The 22,229-nt window shown below is 37.4% G+C and overlaps 2 protein-coding genes across 9 annotated transcripts in view; both read left to right on the top strand.

The window, feature by feature from the left end:
- fnip1 (folliculin interacting protein 1) overlaps positions 1-3,301 on the top strand; it is a 33,757-nt gene extending 30,456 nt beyond the window's left edge. For all 4 annotated transcript variants that reach the window (XM_015349534.2, XM_015349531.2, XM_015349533.2 and 1 more), the window contains 3 exons: positions 483-680; positions 1,075-1,190; positions 1,452-3,301. In XM_015349534.2, the coding sequence (XP_015205020.1) occupies positions 483-680; positions 1,075-1,190; positions 1,452-1,530 (393 nt within the window). In that variant the 3' untranslated portion in view covers positions 1,531-3,301. The remainder of the gene's footprint in view (positions 1-482; positions 681-1,074; positions 1,191-1,451) is intronic.
- Positions 3,302-6,389: 3,088 nt separating this feature from the next.
- The window catches only part of rapgef6 (Rap guanine nucleotide exchange factor (GEF) 6), a 95,144-nt gene continuing 79,304 nt past the window's right edge, over positions 6,390-22,229 (top strand). For all 5 annotated transcript variants that reach the window (XM_015349507.2, XM_015349505.2, XM_015349506.2 and 2 more), the window contains exon 1: positions 6,390-7,254. In XM_015349507.2, coding sequence (XP_015204993.2) covers positions 7,186-7,254 — 69 coding nt within the window. In that variant the 5' untranslated portion in view covers positions 6,390-7,185. The remainder of the gene's footprint in view (positions 7,255-22,229) is intronic.

Here is a 22,229-nt window from a genome sequence, read left to right as displayed (position 1 = left end):
CAACACCCCGACCACTTCCTCATTTTACAAAATCTTACGTTTATCATCAGAGGTCCAAAGTAGTGATAAACATGTGAAACATCTCAATTGTTAGGCCTTGCAGACTTTGAGAGTCAAAGGATATTCATTTAATACTTGACGTTCATCTGACAGTTTATTATATTTATCATACTTAAGAGGAAGGGATCTTTTCTGTAGAAGATGGACATCACACACTGGATACTAGGCTTATACTGTACTTCAAATACATTAGCATTGGTTTATGTGTTGCAGGAATGTTGACATAATTGTGATAATTGTTTGAGATTTCCATTTTAACCATAAAATATCCAATTCCAAAAGCTGGATTTATTATTAAAATCCATTATTTGTGTGATATAAACATATTTATTTGTAGCTATGCTGTTAGCCAGATGACACCTAGGAATGTTATTTTATTCCATCTTGAATTGTGCAAATTGTTTCTTAATTTCTCCCTGTAGCATCCAGTTTTGGATGAACCCATTGCTGAAGCTGTCTGCATTATCGCAGACACAGATAAGTGGACAGTACAGGTGGCTAGCAGCCAGAGACGAGCAACAGAAAACAAATTGGGCAAGGAGGTCTTAGTGTCCAGTCTCATCTCCAACTTGCTCCATTCAACCCTCCAGCTGTATAAGCTCAACCTTTCATCTAACTTTGTAAGTTTCACTTTGTCTTTTGATTTATTACTCTCTCAATCTGTTCAGTGTGCATAAAGATCGGCAGTTTTTAACATTCTAACTTCTAATTTGTTTTAATTTCTTGGAATGAGAAGCTGTGTAAGAGACCAGACGTTTGTATTAAGAGGATACATATACAAGCACTCATCCAATTTGAATCTGCCAAATCTGTACGGAGTAAAATATTTTCTGGAAATGTCTCCTGAACCTTTTTGGGAGAGAATAAGATGTTAAGAGGAGCAACAGATATCTCACTGATATCACTTTTTATACTGTCCCCTAACCCATTTCATTCCCACTGCACTGCACATCAAGTAATGTTATTTTCACTGCATGTATAAATGGTTTCAATTTTAAACTATTCTTTCCTCAGTGCATCATGCACCTTGAAGATCGACTTCAGGAGTTGTATTTCAAAAGCAAAATGCTTGCAGAATACCTAAAGGGTCAAACAAGAGTGCACGTTAAAGAGCTTGGAATGGTTCTGGGGTAAGAATTGATTTCTTCTGTGTCAAAATGAAACTTTCACTGCTTTAGGATTGGTAGCTCTGTCATATGCTATCAGACATGGGCATTTTTTATTTAAAACCTGGTGCACAGGATCTTGAAACTGACCTTTTAAATTTGTTTTCAGCTGATATTGTAACAGTTTTTGCCCTTTACAAAATGTTTAAGCTACACTTTATTGAGCTATGTTCCTTTTCCATGCTTTCAAACACAACCTAATGTGTTTTTTTTGTAACTTTCCAGGATTGAATCCAGCGATCTTCCTTTATTGGCAGCAGTAGCAAGTACTCATTCTCCATATGTGGCCCAGATACTGTTATAGATGGCCAAAAGGCAAAAATGGAAACAATTTCATCTGAAACCACAAGAGCAGCAGAGAGACAGCAACAATCTAGGCTGAACTTGTCTGGCCATTTGCAAAAGGAGGCTTAGCCTTGCACATGCAGAGCAAACGGAAGCAGTGTGAGGCACTGGGATTGGACAGCGTTACTGTTGGATCACAAATCAAATGTTCGCTGCCTACGAAGTAGCAAAGGATACACAGAGCACATCCGTGTCTACACACAGAAGGAGAGTGTCTCAGACTGCTTGAAGGTTTTACTGTCATTTTGCATCTTTGGAGCATTTTCTTACTGTTTTTAAGATTTTTAGAAGTACAGTACAATCTTGCTAAAAAGGAAGTATAATAAGGATGTAATCAGAAGAGGAAAAAAGGAGAAATGCTAACAGATCTCAGCACTAATAATCACACATCTTTTGGTCTTTTTTCTATCGCATAAAAGAAAAAAAAGATCTATAGAAAATGCTGGGGAGCATTATTTAAAGCAAATCTCAAGTCTGTTCTTTCCCATTCTGATTTCTTGTGTTTTGTATTGGACCCTGGGGAATCATCCTCCAAAGTTTAACTTGGATTTTATCGTTACTCATTGATTTGGAAGTTCCTTTCCTGCATTGCATGTAAAACTACTTTAAATCAATGTTAGTGGAACAGAAATATGCAATTCTAGATTACTGCAATCCACATTTATTTTCCCAAAATAGCTTTGGGGTCTGAGTTTGAAAAAGGGAGCAGCTACAGAATAATAGCATTCTTGTCTTGCATTACTACCTCAGACCCATAGGGGGCTACAGTGAACAAGTGTCAGTTTTGCTGCCATAGATTGCTTAAAGGGAAATTAACACTTTTTAAAAATTAGAAATGTGTAGCAAATAGGCACATTATACGTTGTGAATTGGGATATTCTCACCAAGTATAGTTTTCCAAAAGGAATAATTTATTTTTTGCTACCTAACAATGCATATTATACTGATAATTTAAATTACTATTAATTCTCATTTATGTGGAAATACAAGTATAAATAACTATGACTATGGTGATGAAGCAATTCAAAGATCAGTTTAATATTTAAAATGACCACAGTAAGTTTCTCAATAATTTTAGGTCCCTTCAGTAGCTCTATAGCTATATAACATTCTGTGATCATGCATGTTTCAAAAGGAGTCTATTTGAATTCATTACACTTGCAAAAATAGGTAAATATATGCTTCAGCAACTTTTCTACTTTGAAACTTAAGTCTGTTTCTAAACTTACACAGTATTTTTAATGCTTAAAAGATGCTAATCTTTTCTATAAGGGAAACATATCATTAGGGGACAGATCAAAAGGGCAGTTTCAAAAGGCTTATTTTTTCTGATATTTTGTACCACTATTGAGTAATTATGGTGTATTTCTCTATTATTTGTCAAAAGCTAATGTCATGTACTTAAGTCTTAATGGACGTGGCATGCTGAAGGTAAATATCATAAGATGACTTCCTTTTCAAGGATTATTGTCAATATTATGCTTTAAGAATGCTTGACTGCTTAGGATACTACAATGACTAGCATCGCCATTGCTTTTTGTAAAAACAAAAATCTTTTTTAAATTAAATATATTGTTAAATTATTTAGTATGCCATGTAAGTTATGTACATTGTAAATAGTTGTTTTATCTGTTTTAATTTTGTACATAATGTTTTTGAATATGCATTGTATTCCTAATTTATTATTTCCCAATTTTATGGGAATGTTGTGCAATAAAATGTTCATGCTATATGTTTTGTACTGTTTTGCTTTAAAAAAACAAAATGCATTTTCTGTAACACTTAAAATTTGCTATTACTTTCTAAGCCTCTCTTATGCCACATAACTAAATTATGCCACATTCAAATTCTGCTCTGCCCTGCCTAACAAGATTAGGTATGTTTTTTTAATATGCTAACACATTAATGATGTGATTTACATGTGAAAATAGGCCTCTGAGTCCATTCAAATTATGGTCACATTTAAAGCAAAAACATTCTGTAAGATGACTCATGGAACACTTAGCAGCAGGAAACAAAAGTATACAACATCTCTAGCCTTAACCAAGAAGTTAACACTGGAAGACATCATGCAGACATCATGCAGCAGAAATCAAAGGACAAAATATTTTATTAAATAGAAGTAGCATAGAAGAGGCAGAAGAGTTTCAGGAAAGAAATAACGTCTCCAGTATATGTTATTCAGAAGCCATAAACTTTTCCAACAGTCAGTCAAGATAGTACCTGGGGATTGGAGAAATAGATAGATAGATACTTTATTGATCCCTTGAGGGAAATTGCAGTGCAACAGCAGCTTAACACACACAACACAGCCACAGTGTAACGAATTATATAATAATAGTACAATACATACAATACAATACAAGAGTTACTCACAGTCCGGACACACAAGAGCAAACTAGAACAGAACAGTACACAGAAAATCGTATCACACATATGAATATAAATCTAGATGTAACCATAGATATAAATATAAATATAAATGTATTGCACAGGTCCCTGGCATATATTGCACAAAAGTGGTTGTAAACGGGAAAAAGAAAAAGAAAAAGAAAGAGAACAGATGTAGCAGTAGATGTGTATATGCGTTTAGTCCAGAAACAGGTCACTATCGATGTTGCCTCTGCCAAGACGCGAGGTGGATGCGTTGTACAGTCTTATGGCAGACGGCAAGAATGACCTCCTGTACCGCTCCCTGTCGCACCGTGGATGAATCAGTCTATTGCTGATCGTGCTCTTCATTCCTGCAAGCCTGTCATAGAGGGGATGGGAGAAGTTGTCCATGATGGCCTCTAGTTGCTGATGCTGATGTAGTTCCCATCCATAAAGTAACATCACCTGCATGGATAAAGGATAGTTCGAAGTAGCATTGATTTAGAAAAGATAGGTTTTGAGGACTTGCTTTAATGATTTAGGTGTTTATGTAGACTACACCATCTAGACTGGGGGATAATGTAGATATATGTGGGAATTGAAAGGCAAAATGATAAGATTTGTAGTTTAAAGCATAAACTATAAATCAAGTGATGGTGTGTCTAAACTGTACAGTACATTAGTAAGACCTTCTTAAGATAATGAATACAATTTTGGTCATCATGCTATAAAAAAGATACAGAATTCTTCTGATCCCCGGACTAAGGTCCCCAGACTAAATCAGATCCAAATAGAGCAGCCAGATGCATTTTGGGGATTAAGGTAATGTCCGTCACTGAAGGAACTGAACCTTTTTAGTCTTGAACAGAGAAGACTGTGCTGGGACCTAATACAAGTATTTAAAATCCTCAGCAGCATCAACCTAGTCAGCCCACCAACCAGTGGACATAAGTGGAAAATATATAAGTACTTTTAAAATAGGGAACAGTTGGCACTTCTTTACCCAAAGATTGGTAAATATGGAACAAACTACTCAGCCATGTGGCTTAAGGCGATTCCTTATAGGTGTATGACTTTCTTGGGTTAGTTACTAATTAACAGGCTCTTTCTTTCTCTTTCTAATCTTTCTTTCATTTGTAATCGTTTGTTCTTAACATCAGTTAGGTTAGTATAATTATCATTTCAGATAATGAAAAACATTAAATTTGATCAGTCTGTTTCAGATTTAAGCCTCTTATTCTCTGGGGTAGTGACTGAATGTCCCTATTTTTTTACTAATACAGTGTTATGTATGTTTGTATAAAAACAGTTATTCAGAAAGGTTTCCAGAATTGTTTTTTTCTAATTCATTTCATTCTGGCATTTGTAGCATAAGCAAACAAATTGGAAGTTGAAGGAATCTTATGTTATTGTAAAAACTTAAAACAAGCTTTTAATTTTGCTTATGAAAGAGATACAATAATTGAGTTATTTTGTTAATGCACAGCTAGAGCTAACATGTTTTGCTGTAGCTTTCAAGTTAATTCCATAGCACTGCAGGTGTTTATGCAGAAGACCATGAATCCCACACAATTATTCATGGAATATGCAGGCAAAAGCATACAGTAGAATATATAAAAGTGATAACATAAGGTTACAACTTAAATCATACATAAGAAAGGTTACATACTAAGTCAAGAGAAAGACAGTCAGTTAATCTGTTTTAATTGGCTACTAGTTGTTAATTAATTTAAGATCTTATCCAATCTACCACACCAATATTCGTAAGGAAATGCCTCTTAATTTTCGCTTGTTTTCAGGTCTTGGTTTTCACCAATGATACCGAAAATAAATAGCTGTGGTCAGTATTTTTTAGTAGGTCAATACACGTATTGAAACAATATACAGTTTATAAATTGTTCACAAAATATGATCAGAATCTGTAAAATAATCTATGGTGGAAGCTCCAACCTAAAATAATAATTTTACTATAGATTAAACCCCTCTGGTTTTTAATGTAAGTCAACCTAAAAATAAGTATTTAAAATAAATCTAAAATGTACAATAAAAGACAAGCTTTTTTATTTTGCATAACTAGCTTACCATTTTCGCAACATTAAACATCTCTTTACCATGTAAATCGCCTTTACTTTACACTTTTTTTGTACAGATCTGAATGCGAGAACGTAGCATTCCGGTATATACACCACTCTATTTACAATATATTGAGAGCTACGCTATAATTCCTCTGATACTGTTAAAAGAATACTTTCACCAAAGGTATAATACTCTTTGAGAATAATTCGAATTTAATGGTAAAATTCCCAAATCCAATTTTTTAAAGAATCAGATTTACTGTCTTCGAAAATCATTGCAGGCCCTTTAAAAAGCACCTCTCGCGATGTTTGAGGAGTCAGTGGGAGTGGGGAACAGTGTAGGCTTGCGGAGTCAGGAGGGAAACACAGGTCTTCAAAGGAGTGTGGAAAACGGACTGACTAGCTCTGCAACAGGAGGGAAGTTGAATTTTACGGTTTTATTGGATTATCATGTAGCACAGCTGGAAAACTAACAGGGGAACTATGAAGGCTTGTTTAATATATTGGACGGGGAATTGTTAGAGTATAATTAGTTTTTAACTTTTTTCAACTTTGTTGTTTAAACCAAGGAGACTTTACTGCAAGTTGAAGAAACGTTTTACATATAGATGACTGGATGAAACAGGCACAACGGATTATGGGAAAGAGATTAATGTCATAAATGACAAAGCGAGATGGAGTTTATTATTTTGGTTGTTTGATGCCTTTAGCGTCAGGGATGGCAATGGATATGTGTGGAGGTTAGCTCATATGAATTGGTGCGTGCGTGTTTTTCTTGGGAACCAAGCTTAAATGATTTCAAACGTTTTAAGTGCACGGTGTTTGGACAAACAAGTTTTTGGATGCTGCCTAAAAAAGCTGTATGCAGAAACATCGACATGAAATTGCACACGTCCTTATTCGGAAGAGAGGAAAGTTTTTTTTGAACTTATTTTCTTTTTTAAAAATCTTTACAGAGGTTCTCTTTACGACGGATATTGCCTAAGGGATACTTGTAGCTACTTGTCTAACAGAATTTATGATCATCAAAAGTCTCAGTCCTCATCTAAGGTAGAGGACCTCCTGATAGGAACTTATCCAACAGTTTTACACTTAAGAAGATCTCGTGGAAGTTTTAAGAGCTCTCTGAGAGTTGGATCTCGTTTCATTTCATGTGGAGATGAGATATGACAGACTCCATGGATACGTCATTTAAACGAGCTTTGAAGAAACATCCTTCGTTAAGGACAAGAGAGGTAAATTGTTTAATGTTTGAAATGAATGTGGCTGTTAATTTGGTCCCGGGACCTTGCTTTGGCTACAAAAATACCCTGAACATTTTGATTGACATGCACTTTCAAAACATCTTCCACACCCCGCGTCCCCACCCCGCGCTATCGGCAGTGGTCGGCAGTTTTTCTTTACAGGGAAATCACAACTCCAACAGAATACCATAGAAAAGAAATGATTGCCAGAACCATTTCATGCCCCTACGTGCCAGTCTGCATTAAATTATCGTCTTTATTGTCTTCAAAATAAGTCTCATTGTTGTAGTTAAACTAAAAAAAAATCATTGTTTTTCAGATGCTTTAAGACACATGTCATGATGTGCCTTGCCCGTCCCATGCATGCAAAAACCTGTTAAGATAAAAAAAAACTGATTTCAGCGAAATCGTTGCAGGAAGGCCGTGTTTTTTGAATGAATGGCTCTTCCGCCGTAATGATGAATACATTGGTTTTCCTACTTTACGGTCTCCATTCGTGGAATTTTTGGGGTACTTCACTTAACTAGGATACTTAATTAAGAGTTGTCAGTTTTATGTTCTATATAATAGTGTTTGAGTTTTACAGTGTTTTGTTCACACATCCTCCTTGATCTTGGTTTTGGCAGGGAGTCTCCATGCTATTAGATAAAGCATGTGGGAAATCTTTGAGCAGATACGGTAGTTAAGGCTTATGGATGAGTAAATGGATGGATTGGAAAAACTGGACGGGGTTTAAGATAGTTTAATAAAGCTGTGAGGATATCCCTTTGACCCTACTGAGTAACCTTTTTTAGGCACACTGTAACAGAACACAAATGTACATTTCTTGAATTCTTGAAAGCATAAAGGAATTATTATAACCCCAACCTGCCATTTGTAATTTACACTTTTTCCTGTTGGCTTATAACAGTAAGTGCTTGATGAGGATGATGATAATACTAGCCAGGGTCGTACAATTTCAACATGGTGAAATAAATTGAAACATTTCTATACAGTAAAATAATTCCATTACTGAAGATCTACCTAGAACAACTCTTTGAGGCTTTAGGGGAACATATCCAATTTAAAATCTAAACCATTTTACTTTTTCTGTTAATATAAACTTGATTTTGCCATGTCAACCCATGAACATAGCACAGTGGCGCAGTGGTTAGCTGTGGTTAGGTTGCTGCTTTGCAGTGCTGGGGTCCTGGGTTCAGTTCTGGATCTGGTGTGCTATCTGCGTGGCATTTGTATGTTCTCCCTGTGTTTGTGTGGGTTTCCTCTGGGTGCTCCTAATACAGTACATACTGTACTGGTAGTTAATTGGCTTTTGGGAGAATGTGGCCCTGGTGTGAGCATGTGTTTGTTTGGGTCTGTCCAGTGATTGACTGGCTTCTTGCCCAGGGTATAGCCCACCTTTCATCTGTCACTGACCGGGATGAGCTCCAGCTCCCCCCACAACCTGTACTGGTTAAAGCAGTTAGAAAATGAGTGGAAGGAAACTAACTCAGATTAACACCTGACCTGGGTGTGATCTCTTTAGAAGTTGCTTTCTGACACACCATTACACTGATGTGCAAGACAGTACTGATAAACGATTCACATTAAACATTGCTGCATTAGGTTTGAAGGGTGGGGGTACAGTGTGTTCATATCCACTCTGTATGACAAGTTCAAGTACTCAGGCAGTTACACAGACAGAAAGAGCTCATAGAAGCCAAACAGACCCCGCATTTGTATTTGTAGGTGGAGTTACTAAAGGTATATGCACAGCATGTTGACGGATTTAAAGGAGGGATTTTTCTCCAGGGAAGTACACAAGGGAATTCCATGGGGTGTGCTGTACATTGTTGACAAGCACCATCAGGTCTTACCTACTGCCTGGTATTCAGCTGTAGGAACACCTTTTAAAGCAGTGTTGGCTCTTGATCCTGGAGATCCATGGCTTTGCATTTGATAGATAACCCAAACACCTTAATGGTTAAAGATGTTGGGGTCAATGGTTATTTGGATCCATTCATTTAGTAAGGCTAAATGAATTCCTTATTAATTTAGTCCAGATAGAATAAAGATTCCGACTCTGAATTCAGGAATGAAGAAGTTAATTTTTTATACAAGTCCCAGTTTGCATTGGGTCCATGGCGCAGTAGTTAGCATTGTTGCCTCACAGTGCTAGAGCCCTGGGTTCAAGCCCTGGGGAGCTATCTGCATGGAGTTTGTATGTTCCCCCCCTTGTTTGTGTGGGTTTGTCTAGGTGCTCTGGTTTCCTCTAACAATCTAAAGATATACTGGTAGGTTAACAGGCTTGTGGGAAAACTTGCCCTTGTGTGTACAGTGGATATGAAAAGTCTATACACCCTTATTGAAATTGCAGGGTTTTGTGATGTAAAGCCAGAAATCAAGATAAATCATGTCGGACATTTTTCCATCTTAAATGTGACCTTGTAACCAACACAATTCACGAGAAAAACCAATAATTGAAATAAAAAAAACCTGCAACACCCTGGTTGCATAAGTGTGCATCCCCCCCTCCAACTAATACTTGGTGGAAGCTCCTTTTGCATTTATTAGAGCAGTAAGTGTTTGTGAATAAATCTCTGTCAACTTTGCACACCTGGACTTTGTAATTTTATCCCACTATTCCTGGCAAAAAAGTTCAATCTTCTTCATATTGCCTGGGGATCTCCTGTGCACAGCCCTCTTTAGGTCATTCCACAGGTTTTCTATAGGATTGAGATCTGGGCTCTAACTGGGCCATTCCAAGACTTTGATCTTATTTTTCTGAAGCCATTCCTTGGTTGACTTGAATATGTGCTTTGGGTCATTGTGTTGGAAGGTGAAATTCCTCTTTATCTTCAGCTTTCTGACAGAGGCCAGCAGGTTTTGTGCCAAAATATCTTGATATTTGGAGCTAGTCATTATCCCATCTATCTTGACTAGAGCCCCTGTCCCAGCTGAATAGAAGCAGCCCCAAAGCACGATGCTTCCACCACCATGCCCAATTTACAGAGCACAGTTAATTAATATAATTGTTTAATGAGAAAATTGAGAAGGCTGCATTTGCAATATAATGTAAAACAAATTGATCAAAGAAGTGGATAAACTTTGTTTCTGCTGTGTTCTTTGGGTTGTAGGTGCAACCGTTTATTTGCCTCTTAGAATGGAGTATTTATAAAGACACAAAGAAGCAAAATGGAAAGAGCTTTTAAAATATTCTGACCTGACTAGAGAGGCCTAGATAATAATTAGAAAAGTTGTACACATGTCTTCCATTTTTGTGAGACAGTAACAGATGTTATTGTAATGCAACACTGTATAGTTGAATGTTTCTTAGAATTATGTTGTAATTTAGTCTTGAGACACAGGCTCTCTATGCTTCTGATTTCAATCACTCAGTATTGTAACAAGCTGCAGCCCTGTCAGTGTCCACCCCATGATGTTGAGCATCCATAGTCTGCATATGTCATGACTATTTTCTGTTGTTTGTGTTGAAAAGGCCATGATCAGAAAAAAAAAAAAAACATTTAAAAACGTGTTTTTGCCTGGGCGTATTTATATAGCAGTTGTTGGATTTGTCATCTTAATTGAGTAGTCATGACTCTATTTCAGTTCTTAGAATAGCCACATCTAGACATACTGAGTCTCTGGAAAGCTTCCTTGGGAGTGCTGAGAGAACAAGAGTGTTAATGGCGGGACCAAGAGGAAGTTTATCATGCTCAAGAGGTTCCTGAAGGTTCCTTTGTTTGTTCAATTCCTGAAGCCTAGAACATTTATGCTGTGGGTCTTGTCTAAATGCCAGCAGCCATATCAATCTGCAACTCACAACTGGCAACCCACTGAAGCTCAGCAGGTGTGAGCCTGGTCAGTACCTGGATGAGAGACCTCCTGGGAAAAACTAAGGTTGCTGCTGGAAGAGGTGTTAGTGGGGCCAGCAGGGGGAGCTCGTGCAGTCCATGTGGGTCCTAATGCCCCAGTATAGTGATGGGGGCACTAGACTGTAAACAGGCACTGTCCTTCGGATGAGACGTAAAACTGAGGTCCTGACTCTCTGTGGTCATTAAAAATCCCAGGGCGTTTCTTGAAAAGAGTAGGGGTGTAACCCCGGCGTCCTGGCCAAATTTCCCATTGGCCCTTACCAATCATGGCCTCCTAATAATCCCCATCTAGGAATTGGCTTCATTACTCTGCTCTCCTCCCCACTGGAGAGCATTCTGGCGCCCTATGGCAGCAGTCACATAATCCAGGTGGATTCTGCAAATTGGTGGTGGTGGAGGGGAGTCCCCAATTACCTGTAAAGCACTTTAAGCGGAGTGTCCAGAAAAGCATTTTATAAGTGTAAACAACAATTATTATTATTATGATTATTATTATTATTATTGTAAAAACTGAGGCTGCTTGTTAATCACCGATTCACCTTCATCTGGGATTTTATTTTATAAATGACTTTAATTTTGGAAGGCAGAATTAGGTCAAGATGGTACAGTTATACATTTACAGATGGTTAAAGCATTTATCTGAACACACAGGATCTACTGTTTGTAACCACCTGGTTACTCAGTGCTCAGCTGAGCACTGTTGTTGATCTATGGGCAGAATGTTTGAAGAAGCATACTGTAGATACCTCCAGTTTGCAAAGTTGCTAAGCCCAAGGTGTGCTCTGTAGACAAATATTAATGGCTGTCACGTGTTTGTTATTACGTTGGAAGCTTTACAGAGGAAAAGAATGAAGAAACTGCTCCCTATGCACTGTGTATTATACAGTATGCTGTATCTTTTCTGATTTAATAATAACTCGCTGAGATGATGTACAGTAGAATATGCTGGTGCAGTATTGAGGATTTTAATGTATGAAAATGTTTGGGTAATTTACAGGTTTGCAGTGCAGAATACTTAATATTTGTGCAGTCTGTGAATCTTTATTGCCCAGCTCTTAATGGATCCATGTTCTCAGCGATTTAATGTGTAGCTAATCATAGAATACATGACGCTGGCGTAAAAAAAGTAACTCCGCTGATTACAGACAAATAATGAATTTTAAATTCAACTCTGTAAGTTATTTTAGGAATCTAGTAATCTGCACTTTGGCAGAATCACAAGAATACATGTATAGTACAGGACATGCAGCAGTCATGTGATTAATAAGTTAGAAATTTAATTTCCAGATGGAAACAGTAAATCATCTAGTTAGTTTATAACATTTGTTTACTGCGCAAGGCAGTATTTCTTCATTATCAGGAAACCCTTATTAGCGAAGAACCAGTATCTTGCTGTACAACTAATACAATCCCCCCATTTGATTTATTATTCTTTTTCAGGAGCATTATTGTACTGGGCAGGAGCAGGTAAAGGAAGAATAAAGAAAGGCAGGATTTTAAATATTTTGGAGTTAATAACCCTTAACTGGAATGTTCAGTTTGTTACACAGTCTAAAGCCCAGCTAGTACTTCTTTTCTGCACATTGTAGTGAGTCTGATTTTTCAATCAGATGGATATCTTTTGGCAAAGGATTAAAAAGATCTCTTATTATGACTGTGCAGCAGCAGAGACTTTAATGAATGTTTTGTCCAATAAGAATGACAAGAACATTTAAATCTTAATGTCTTGGGTGTGTTGACAGGATGCTAATTCAAGAGAAAGCTCCACCAGACATCCTCCACATGTCCTTCAGAGTGACAGTGGAGGTCCCTGCCATTATTTCTAAGTTGGGAGGGACCTTCATACAGTAGTAGAATGTGGATGTGTGGGTCTTCCTGTGATGGTAATTCACACTGAACCATTGTAATGCAAACACACCCCTCCCGTTCTCCCAGAGCCTCAGCAGTCAATGTGTATGAGACATTGTCTAGGTGTGCCTGTCTGTGTTTTTGTCTAGAAGATTCATGGAGACTTTTTTGGTCACTTTTAACACGCTAAACAAGCTACAAATGAGAGGTGGCTATTCACCCCGTCTAGGTTGTTTGGTTGCTTGTAGTTAAGAAGGATTGCATTTGTAAAAAGAAGCAAGGGTATCATCTGTGACAGAATCTCTGGGTAGCTTTTTTCTTTGTGTAAAAACTGCTGTCTCTTTTGTATTAAATGCCTTATCTGTTAGTTTTCACTTACATCATCTGGTTTTGTTTTACTTTTTAATCTGAAGCTGACTTTTGTCAATAGACTTTGCCAGTCTGTTGACTTTGAATGTTTTAAATACTTCTGTCAGATCTCAGTCTTCTCTGTTCAAGATTTAATTTCTTCCCTGCATTCCAAATCCTGAAAATGATATTGTCATTAACATCTAAGACTTTTTACTAAGAAGCTTACTAGGTAGCTTCTCCAGGCTCAGTGATTTGTATGTAGATCACATTACAGTACATGCACATCAATGTTAAATGTCATCTTCCAGGTTTTTGCCTAGGCTTACTTTTTCTAAAGCCACCTTCCAATAGGCTATAGCATGTCATGTGCTCTGTATCTGTCATTGCTCTTGCATATATAAGGAACTCTTAAGTTCATTAAGCAATATCTACAGTGCACTGTATTACCTTTTCTAGATGCGTGATAACTATCCACTGGAATGGTATTACTGATCAGATGATCCTCTCATCAGAATTATGGAATCCATAACCTTGCATACAAGATCTAGTAGGATTTAATGGTGTAATTATTTTATTTAGTTTTCTCACCCTTTTTGTGAATGGATACCACCTTTGCAGTTTTTAGTTAATGGTTATTATTCCTGTCTGGAGTCAAGATTCTTGAAATAATTTTGTTAGTGGTCTATAAATAACACACTTGAAGAAGGCTCCACGGCCGAAACATTGTGTTCTTTCTTTTTTTTCAGCATGGAATAAACCTATAAATAACAATGCTTGTTCCCTTAAGTACAGTTCACAGAACACTATCAGGCCCTGCGATGTTATGTTAAGTGTTTCTAATAGCTGTAATAAGTCTACCTCATTAATGACAAAAGCTGCTGAAAGTTGATGAGTGAACAGTGCTGTTTACTGTCACAACAGAAGCGCCAAACTCATCCTCTTTACAATCTATTACTGTGCCTGTGGTGACCTTTGTACAAGAATGATTAAGGTCAAATCTTGTCCTGCTTCTACAGAATCAGTTTCCGGAAAGTTTGTTAGTGAAGCATTTGTAAAGGAAGGAGGTTAACTTTCTCTGGAACTGGAACTTGGCGTGTTTGTTTTACTCTAATGAAACAGTGTTTTTACCTCAGTGCGATAGAATAAGGACTGTACATCTTATGGACTGTTTGGATCCTGAACATTTGATAAGTACAGTCACACAAGGGACCGACACCAAGCGTGAACTTTAAGCCATCATGATTGTCTTCTGGAAAGGTCATACCTTAAGCAGTGTTTTTATTTTGCTTTGTATGACCATAAACTGTATCTAGTGTATGGGGGGAAAAAAAACTTTAGTTTTTTTAGCTATTTTTTAGATTTTTACAGCAGGAAATTGCTGTATCTTTCAACATCTTTTGGTTATTTACACTTTTATTTTTCTCTCTTATCAAACCTTCTCTGCTTTGTCACAATAATAAACTTTTATTTTATATAAAGCCTTTAAAATTAGCTCCTCAAAGCGCTTTATGGTAAGCGCTTTACAGTAAAAAACAATTATAGGAAATAAGGGTTTTAAATGCGTGGTGTAAGATGCACATCATTTAAGTTTTCTGGGGAAAAAAGGTTTTGAGTCTTGATTTGAAAGCACTCGGGGAAGGTGACTCTGATATTGCTTAGTGATAGAATTCCAGAGCCGTAGGATGTAGCAAGAGAGGACTCGGTCACCCATAATATGTAGATGAGTTACGGAAACAGACAGGAGACCAGAGTCGGATAAACGAAGCTCATGAGGTGGTGTGTAGAAACATAAATAAGACAAGTACTGAGCTGCCAAGCCATGCAGAGCTTTATAGGTGAGGATTTTGAAGTCCACATGAAACCTGACAGGAAGCCAGTGCAAGGACTCCAGGACAGGAGTAATATGATCACTTTTGATCTGGTCAGGGTTGGATTTAGATACCCCAGTGAGTAGAATGTTGCAGTAACCAATTAATGCATTTGCAGTCATCTTCAGTGTTTGCAGCTGAAAAAAATCTCTTGAGACTAAAGTGACTGGCAAAGTAAAGTAGACTATTTGTATGGTAGTTGTGACAATTGCTTGGATTTGACGATTTCCCACTGCCCATCAATTAAGTGAACAGCTTTCAGCATCCTGTTTCTTTTCTGATAAAACAAGTTCCAAAGTTTCCAGAATAACTCACTAATCTCTGACAAACCTGTATTAACCTTTTCCTGTACTTAAATTTGAAGGCAAAAATTCAGTTTTCATAGTAACAGAAATGATTATAAATGTAATAACTGATTCTTCTACTTTGGTGCCAAGTGGAGAATGCATTTGTCAATAAATGTTTCATTAGGAACACATACTGTTGTGATGCAGTACTTTCTGGGGCATTTTGAGTCGCCTGTAGGATCTGAGAATCTCACATACCAATATACCAAAAATAAACCAAACCTGCTGAGAACCTAAAACATCTACGATGAAGCAAAGTCAGAGGCCTTTATTGTACAGCTTATCCCTTAGCCTCAGAATAGAGCCCTGATGTAGAAGGTCTTTGTTTCATGAGTCATTGAAAAATTTAAAATGATTTTTTTTCCCCTGAACCACATTGATTTCTAAGAATGCTGCTCATACTGCATGTTGGTTGAGACCTCTACCATATGAGGAAAACACTATCTCTTTTTTATCTTTATAGTTGAAATGGAGTTTAAAAGTAATTTTTGTCATGAAAATATTTTCTGCTCATGGAACATTTTAAGTCGTATATGGAGTGTTAAACACAGCTCGATCTTGTCCTCCCAGCTTTAATAATAATAATTATAATAATTGCTTACACTTTTATATAGTGCTTTCCTGGACACTCCACTCAAAGCGCTTTACAGGTAATTTGGACTCCCCTCCACCACCAATGTGCAGCATCCACCTGGATGATGCGACGGCAGCCATAGTGCGCCAGAACGCTCACCACACATCAGCTATTAGTGGGGAGGAGAGCAGAGTAATGAAGCCAATTTATAGATGGGGATTATTAGGAGGCCATGATTGGTAAGGGCCAATGGGAAATTTGGCCAGGACGCCGGGGTTACACCCCTACTCTTTTCGAGAAACGCCCTGGGATTTTTAATGACCACAGAGAGTCAGGACCTCGGTTTTACGTCTCATCCGAAGGACAGCGCCTGTTAAAAGCTTTTTATAGTTCCAATAAAAGGGCTCAGTTCAGAGAAAGCCAAACAAGACTGGCAGAGCAACCCTGATCAGGAGGAAGTTTTTACTTTAGGTATGTGCTCATTGTGGCAGTGCAATTGCCAAATACCAGGCCACCTGTCAGGCATCTAGAATAGAAGTTGAGGAATGTGAAATTTCCTGGTTCATGTTTTACTGTTCCTCCCCTCCCTCTGTCTCCATTGATATCTTTTTTTATTAAGCTGGTGGAAAGCAATAATTTACTGCCTGTTGTGTTGTACAGTATATGCATCTGACAACAACGGCAATTAATGTTCTGTTGGCTGTTGTTGGGTATAATATAACACCTTCTGCTGCTGACTGTCATTGTGCCGCGGTAAAACCCGAGGGACTTTGGACTATCACTGACTTGTATTGGCAATCCCTGCTAGTGAGGATGACCCTGATGGCATGTGTGCAGAGCATACTGAGCAGAGCTCTGAACAAGGATCCAGTCAGCAGCCTGAACTGCCGCACTTATGTGAATGCTGCAGAGCAAATACTGACATTCTTCATTGCTGTGCAGTAGAGCTGAGGCAGGTTTTCCTAAACTTCTGTATGAATAGCCTACTATATTTAAATAAATATTGAGATATGTCAGCTGTTGGCATTCCTTTCTTTATATAAATATTATAGTAACATCCTTTCAGTAGATTACAGTACTTTAAGAGTCCCTCTTTTTTGAAACTCGCAAGCTTCACAAAAAATGGAATATTTTGATAATTTGAGTAATTTGTCAAACGTCACACTTGCACACCAAAATCCAGTAAGTAGTGATTATTATTTCAAGAACATTACTCCACAGACATTTGTTAAACTGCTTTCTTTACAGTGTCCATCAATTTGATTTAGTGGCATAGTTTATTCAAGTGCTTTACTGTACTGTATATGCACTAGTCTTGTACAGTAGCCTTTGCTTGGAGGGTAAAAAGCCAGTCATAATTTAAATTGTGGCCCTTTATAATAACACTTTCATTATCTCTTAAGATCTTAATGTTTTTGATGACTTTTGGTTTTAAATTTTCTTGAGCTACAAGTTTGAGCCCTAATAGATTTTGCTGGATGCATCAGCGGGTTTCTCCAAAGTGTGCTGCTCACAGTGTGGTTAGTGGCAGATGTGCCACAGGAAAGAATTAGTCACCAGCTACAACACAAACGAGACGCTGCAGAGGCTCGACTTAAGATTTCCTGTCTTTTTCCATGGATGTTGATTTAAACGTAATTAAACCTTGTGGCCACCTGCTGAAGCCAGTCTCAAACTGTATGAAAGGCCTATTATAATTTTTATACAAACAATAACTCCTCTCATTCTTTGGCCGATTGTCAAAATGCATTTGTGAAAGAATAAAAAAAAACCCATCAAATTTGAGAGTGGTACAGAAGATCTTGGGTAAAATGGACATTCAGACACTTAGCATGTGGGGTTTATTTTAATATTTCTTAACGTATTGAAAGAGAGATGATAGTTGTGTTGCGAGCATCCCTGTAATTTTTAAAAGGTACAAGAATGAAGCCTGACCTGAAATAATAGTTGGAATACTGATGCAGTTCTTCCAGTGATTTATGCAGTAGGAATGTGGTGCGTATTCAAAGAATTTCAGTCAGCTCTTTCAAATGCCCACCCTTGGGGCTGTTAATTAAAATGGGTGAGTTAGTTACTGTGAAAGCCTTTGTAAGGCATTGTTTCAGAAAATCGGGGGCAGTGTGGTAAGTCTTCCCTTTACAAATGATTTTTAAAAATACAATAGACAATCCATTTACAATTTCTTGTTTTCTGAGTTTGTATTTTGAACTCGTATATGAAAATACATTCTGTGGGAAATCAGCCTGATTAGGCATGATCGTCTCAGCCTGCTTTGGCACCTACTTTACATCTGTCCAGTGGAGGAAGGATTTGAGGCACAAATCTTGTAGATTGTTTTCTGGATCATGATGAGCCTTTAGAATGACACTAAGACTGTTATGTATCTCTTGTGTAGATCACAATCAGCAATGCCCTCAAGAAAGCTTTGGTAAGAGATAAGATCACTTCATACAAAGCCATATACAATTTCTTGCATTAGGAATTCGTCTTTTCGCATACCCCAGCTTGCTCTACATGGGACACAGACACACAGACAGGGTGAGAAGCTTGGGGTCAGACTGAGGGTCAGTCATTGTACAGCGCCCCTGGAGCAGTTGGGGTTAAGGGCCTTGCAGGGGCCCAACAGATGAGGATTCCTCTGCTGGCCGTGGGATTTGAACTGGAAACCTTTTAGCCACAAGCACAGATCCTTAGCCACAGTACCACCATTCCGCCCGAAACAGTCTCTCCCTGAACAGGCACGGACGGGGTTCGAGCCCGCGATCTTTGGTTTATGAGACCGACGCCTTACCACTTGACCACCGCACCTGCGCTGGTAGCTTCAAAAATAGCACTAAAATTATCTCTTTTAAAGGCCACAGGTCAAAACACTTTTTGATTATAATGTCCACATTTTACTGCTAATATTTAATCTACAGTACAATTATATGTACTAAATTTAAGAAACAAATGTGTAAATTTAAACTGGAAAAGAGGGTGACCTGTTTACAGTAAAACTTTGTGGATCTTTTTTTTTAAGGAAATATATTTGACTTACAGTGATGTTCAGTAATGTAAATGTTCTATTACACCGATCATTAAATGTTTATGAAAGGTGTCATTGTATTTTTTTGTAAAAGCAGTATGTGGTATTAAGGTTACTCAAAATAAACTAAAATGAAACTACTTGTGAAGGTGATAGACATTCTAATTCTTTTACTGTGTATGCTTCAGTCCATACCCTTTACCTTTTACTAATATGTAGTTTGTTAAAAAAAAACATTTCTAACATAAAACATTTCGTCAGTCGAGACTGACGCTTCTTGGCATGCGGTATTGTCGCTCTGCATGCTGCTTATCTGTTTAATGCAGAAAATACACACAAGAAGCAGTCTTTGCTCTGTAGAAAGGAAAGAGAAGAATATGGAATAAAAAGGTGAATGGGTGTTGACATTTTTTCAGAAACTGTTTTGTATTTCGTGAAGAACGTTGAAGCACATAGCTGACTGCAATTTCTTTTTCTGTTTTCCAGTGCTGAGAATAGGTTGGTCTTTATATAAGCTATATAAGTGTAAGCAATTATTATTATTATTATTATTATTATTATTGAATCCTCGCAAGAACGACAAATGGCCAAGAAAAAGATTAGATTGAAACAATGTCCCAATTTTTAAGTTGAGAGCCCCGTTCATTGTACCAGGTTTTTCTCAGTGGCTTCTGGCTGCTCAGTGGAAGCCAACCAGCAAACAAGAGATGATTAATGATTTCCACATATGGGTGGGGTACAATTTACATTAAGTGCTGTTCAGTATAGCTCTAGTGTGATGTAAATTGAAAGGATTCTTTGCTAGCTTAGATGGTGTGACTGTCATCTCTTGGATTTTAGAGAGACATTTTCTTTTACTTCTGCCGCAAGTTTTGCATTCATTTTATGTTCACTACATGTTGGTACGTTTTTCTGCCCCTTCATTGAAGAACTGAATTACAAACATTATGTTCTGTGCCCTGTCCCTTTCCTCTTTTTTTTTTCTCCAGGAAATGCTCTTTACAGTAGGTTTCTGTGAAGCTTTTCTTCTTGCATGGTAGCTGGAAATGTAATTAATCCAGTTGGAGGTTTAGCTTTACTTGTTTATTGCACCCACTTCTCTCAAGTGCTGAGAACACAATGTCCCTGTTTATTAAAGCCTGACCCCGGAAGTGACCTGTTAGCACAGCCTGGCCAAGCATTGAACTCCCTGTCTTTGGTCAGTCCTGCCCTGCATCTTCAACTGATTGTACAGTTAGACCTAAAGCTTTGCCCATACATTCCATTGTAACTGTAAGCGCAAGTAATAAAGAGGAAACTGTTTTTCTAAGATTCTCTTTAATGGTTTACATGACAGCAAACAGTCTGCCTGAACCTGCTGGTGGAGGTAAAGTTTAACATCAGAACACTGGAAGCATTCCTCTCAAGGAGTAACAATGGAACAAAAGAAACTCATTCCTGCAAATTATTAACTCCTCTTGTATCTTTAAAGGCACGATGTAAGTGCCATTTAGTTACCCACTTTTCTTGTTTTCTTGTTTTTATTTCATAATTTTTGTTTTGGAGCATTTGATGCCTCCAGACCACTTCAAAGATAGAACATACCTGTTAAAATGTGTTAATTGCCAGTTTTCAAGGTTTAAGTCAATTGTTTGTTGTGTGCGTCTGATGATCTGAATTAAATGTGCTTTTATGCATTATCTCTGCTTGGTGGGATATAAATGCTTTTAATACTGCGGGGACTGTACATCATAAAAGTGTATCAGCTAACAACATGCAGAGAAGTACTTCTTTAAACATCATTGTATGCTGGTTTATAAAGAAAAATAAAACATTTTGTACAGCTTAACAAACTTAATTTGATATATTGCACAATTGCTGATCAATTTAACCATAAAGTGTGAACTCTGTCCCAAATTAGAAATAAAATAACTGACACCTTTGTTTTAAATTCAGTTGGTTACACCATACTGTATCTTCATCATTTGAAGAAGTAACTCTTATGAATCAAAACTGTATAACCAAAACAGCATATCTTATAACAGATCTCTTAACATTGGTCAGTGTTAAACATTTTAGAAATGAAAATGCTGAGTGTTTTAAAGTGGGAGAAGTGAATAGACCAGTTACTTTGGGTGGATTGTGTAAATTTGAATGGTGATGGAGGCATTATGTACCTTTGTGTCTCTGAAAAGAATGGTAAGTATCCTAGGAAGAGTCCAAAATCAGACTGATCCAAAGAACACTTCACCAGAATTAATGCACCCCCGTTGTAGTTCCCAGCAATTTGACATTTTGTACCTTTTTGTAGTTGGTGTTTTCTTTTTCAATGGATGACTTGAAGTTTTATAGAATGGTTTTGTGAGAGTCTGCTTGCTTACTCCTTTTTAAAAGTTGACAGATGCACAACACACTTCAAAAGATTTAGAAAGCCCAAGATTCCTCAGCTGACTGATACACACTTGAACATGTGTAAATCTTGACTTTTTCTATACATGTTGCCTGTAGGTCTGGAAGAATATTCACAGCTGTTAAATCCTGACCATGGGCTGAATGGCAGGACATTATTTTATACAAGCTTGTCTGTTATGCAAGTCCAAATTAACTTGTAGTGTACAGTAGCAGTGAGTGATTTCCAACACTCAGTGTAATTTTTATTGCATTAACTGAGCGCAAAAATACTGGATGTCTTGTTTTGACATTAGGAGTCCACTGAAATTAGATAACGGGACATGAAAAATTGAGGTAAGCTTGCAAGGTGTTAATTTTTTTTTAGCCATGACTATGTAGGTTTTGTAATATCTTGACTTCAGTGACCTTTCACTCAGTGATTACGAGGACCAATCTTCTATGACTATAGCGTAGGATTTAACTTTCTATTACAAATATCCCTTTTTTATTTTCTGGCTTGTGTATATTAAGGTCATTTATGGTTTTAGTCGGAAGTAATATCTAGTGTCTACAAAAATGAAAGCCAGCATTAAATCAGAAGAAGTCAACACCTGCTTTTAAGTGGTCCTTCAGGGGTAAATACAGATTTTTAGCATATACTGTAATAGTAAAGTTCACTACTGCAGTTGCTTTAGTTAAGAGAAGGAGATTTATCTTTACTGAAAG

This window comes from Lepisosteus oculatus, chromosome 11 (assembly GCF_040954835.1).
Source record: "Lepisosteus oculatus isolate fLepOcu1 chromosome 11, fLepOcu1.hap2, whole genome shotgun sequence".
Classification (NCBI taxonomy): Eukaryota; Metazoa; Chordata; class Actinopteri; order Semionotiformes; family Lepisosteidae; genus Lepisosteus; species Lepisosteus oculatus.
The sequence above is the reverse complement of the archived record's forward strand: the minus strand, read 5'-3'. Positions and strand labels throughout refer to the sequence as shown.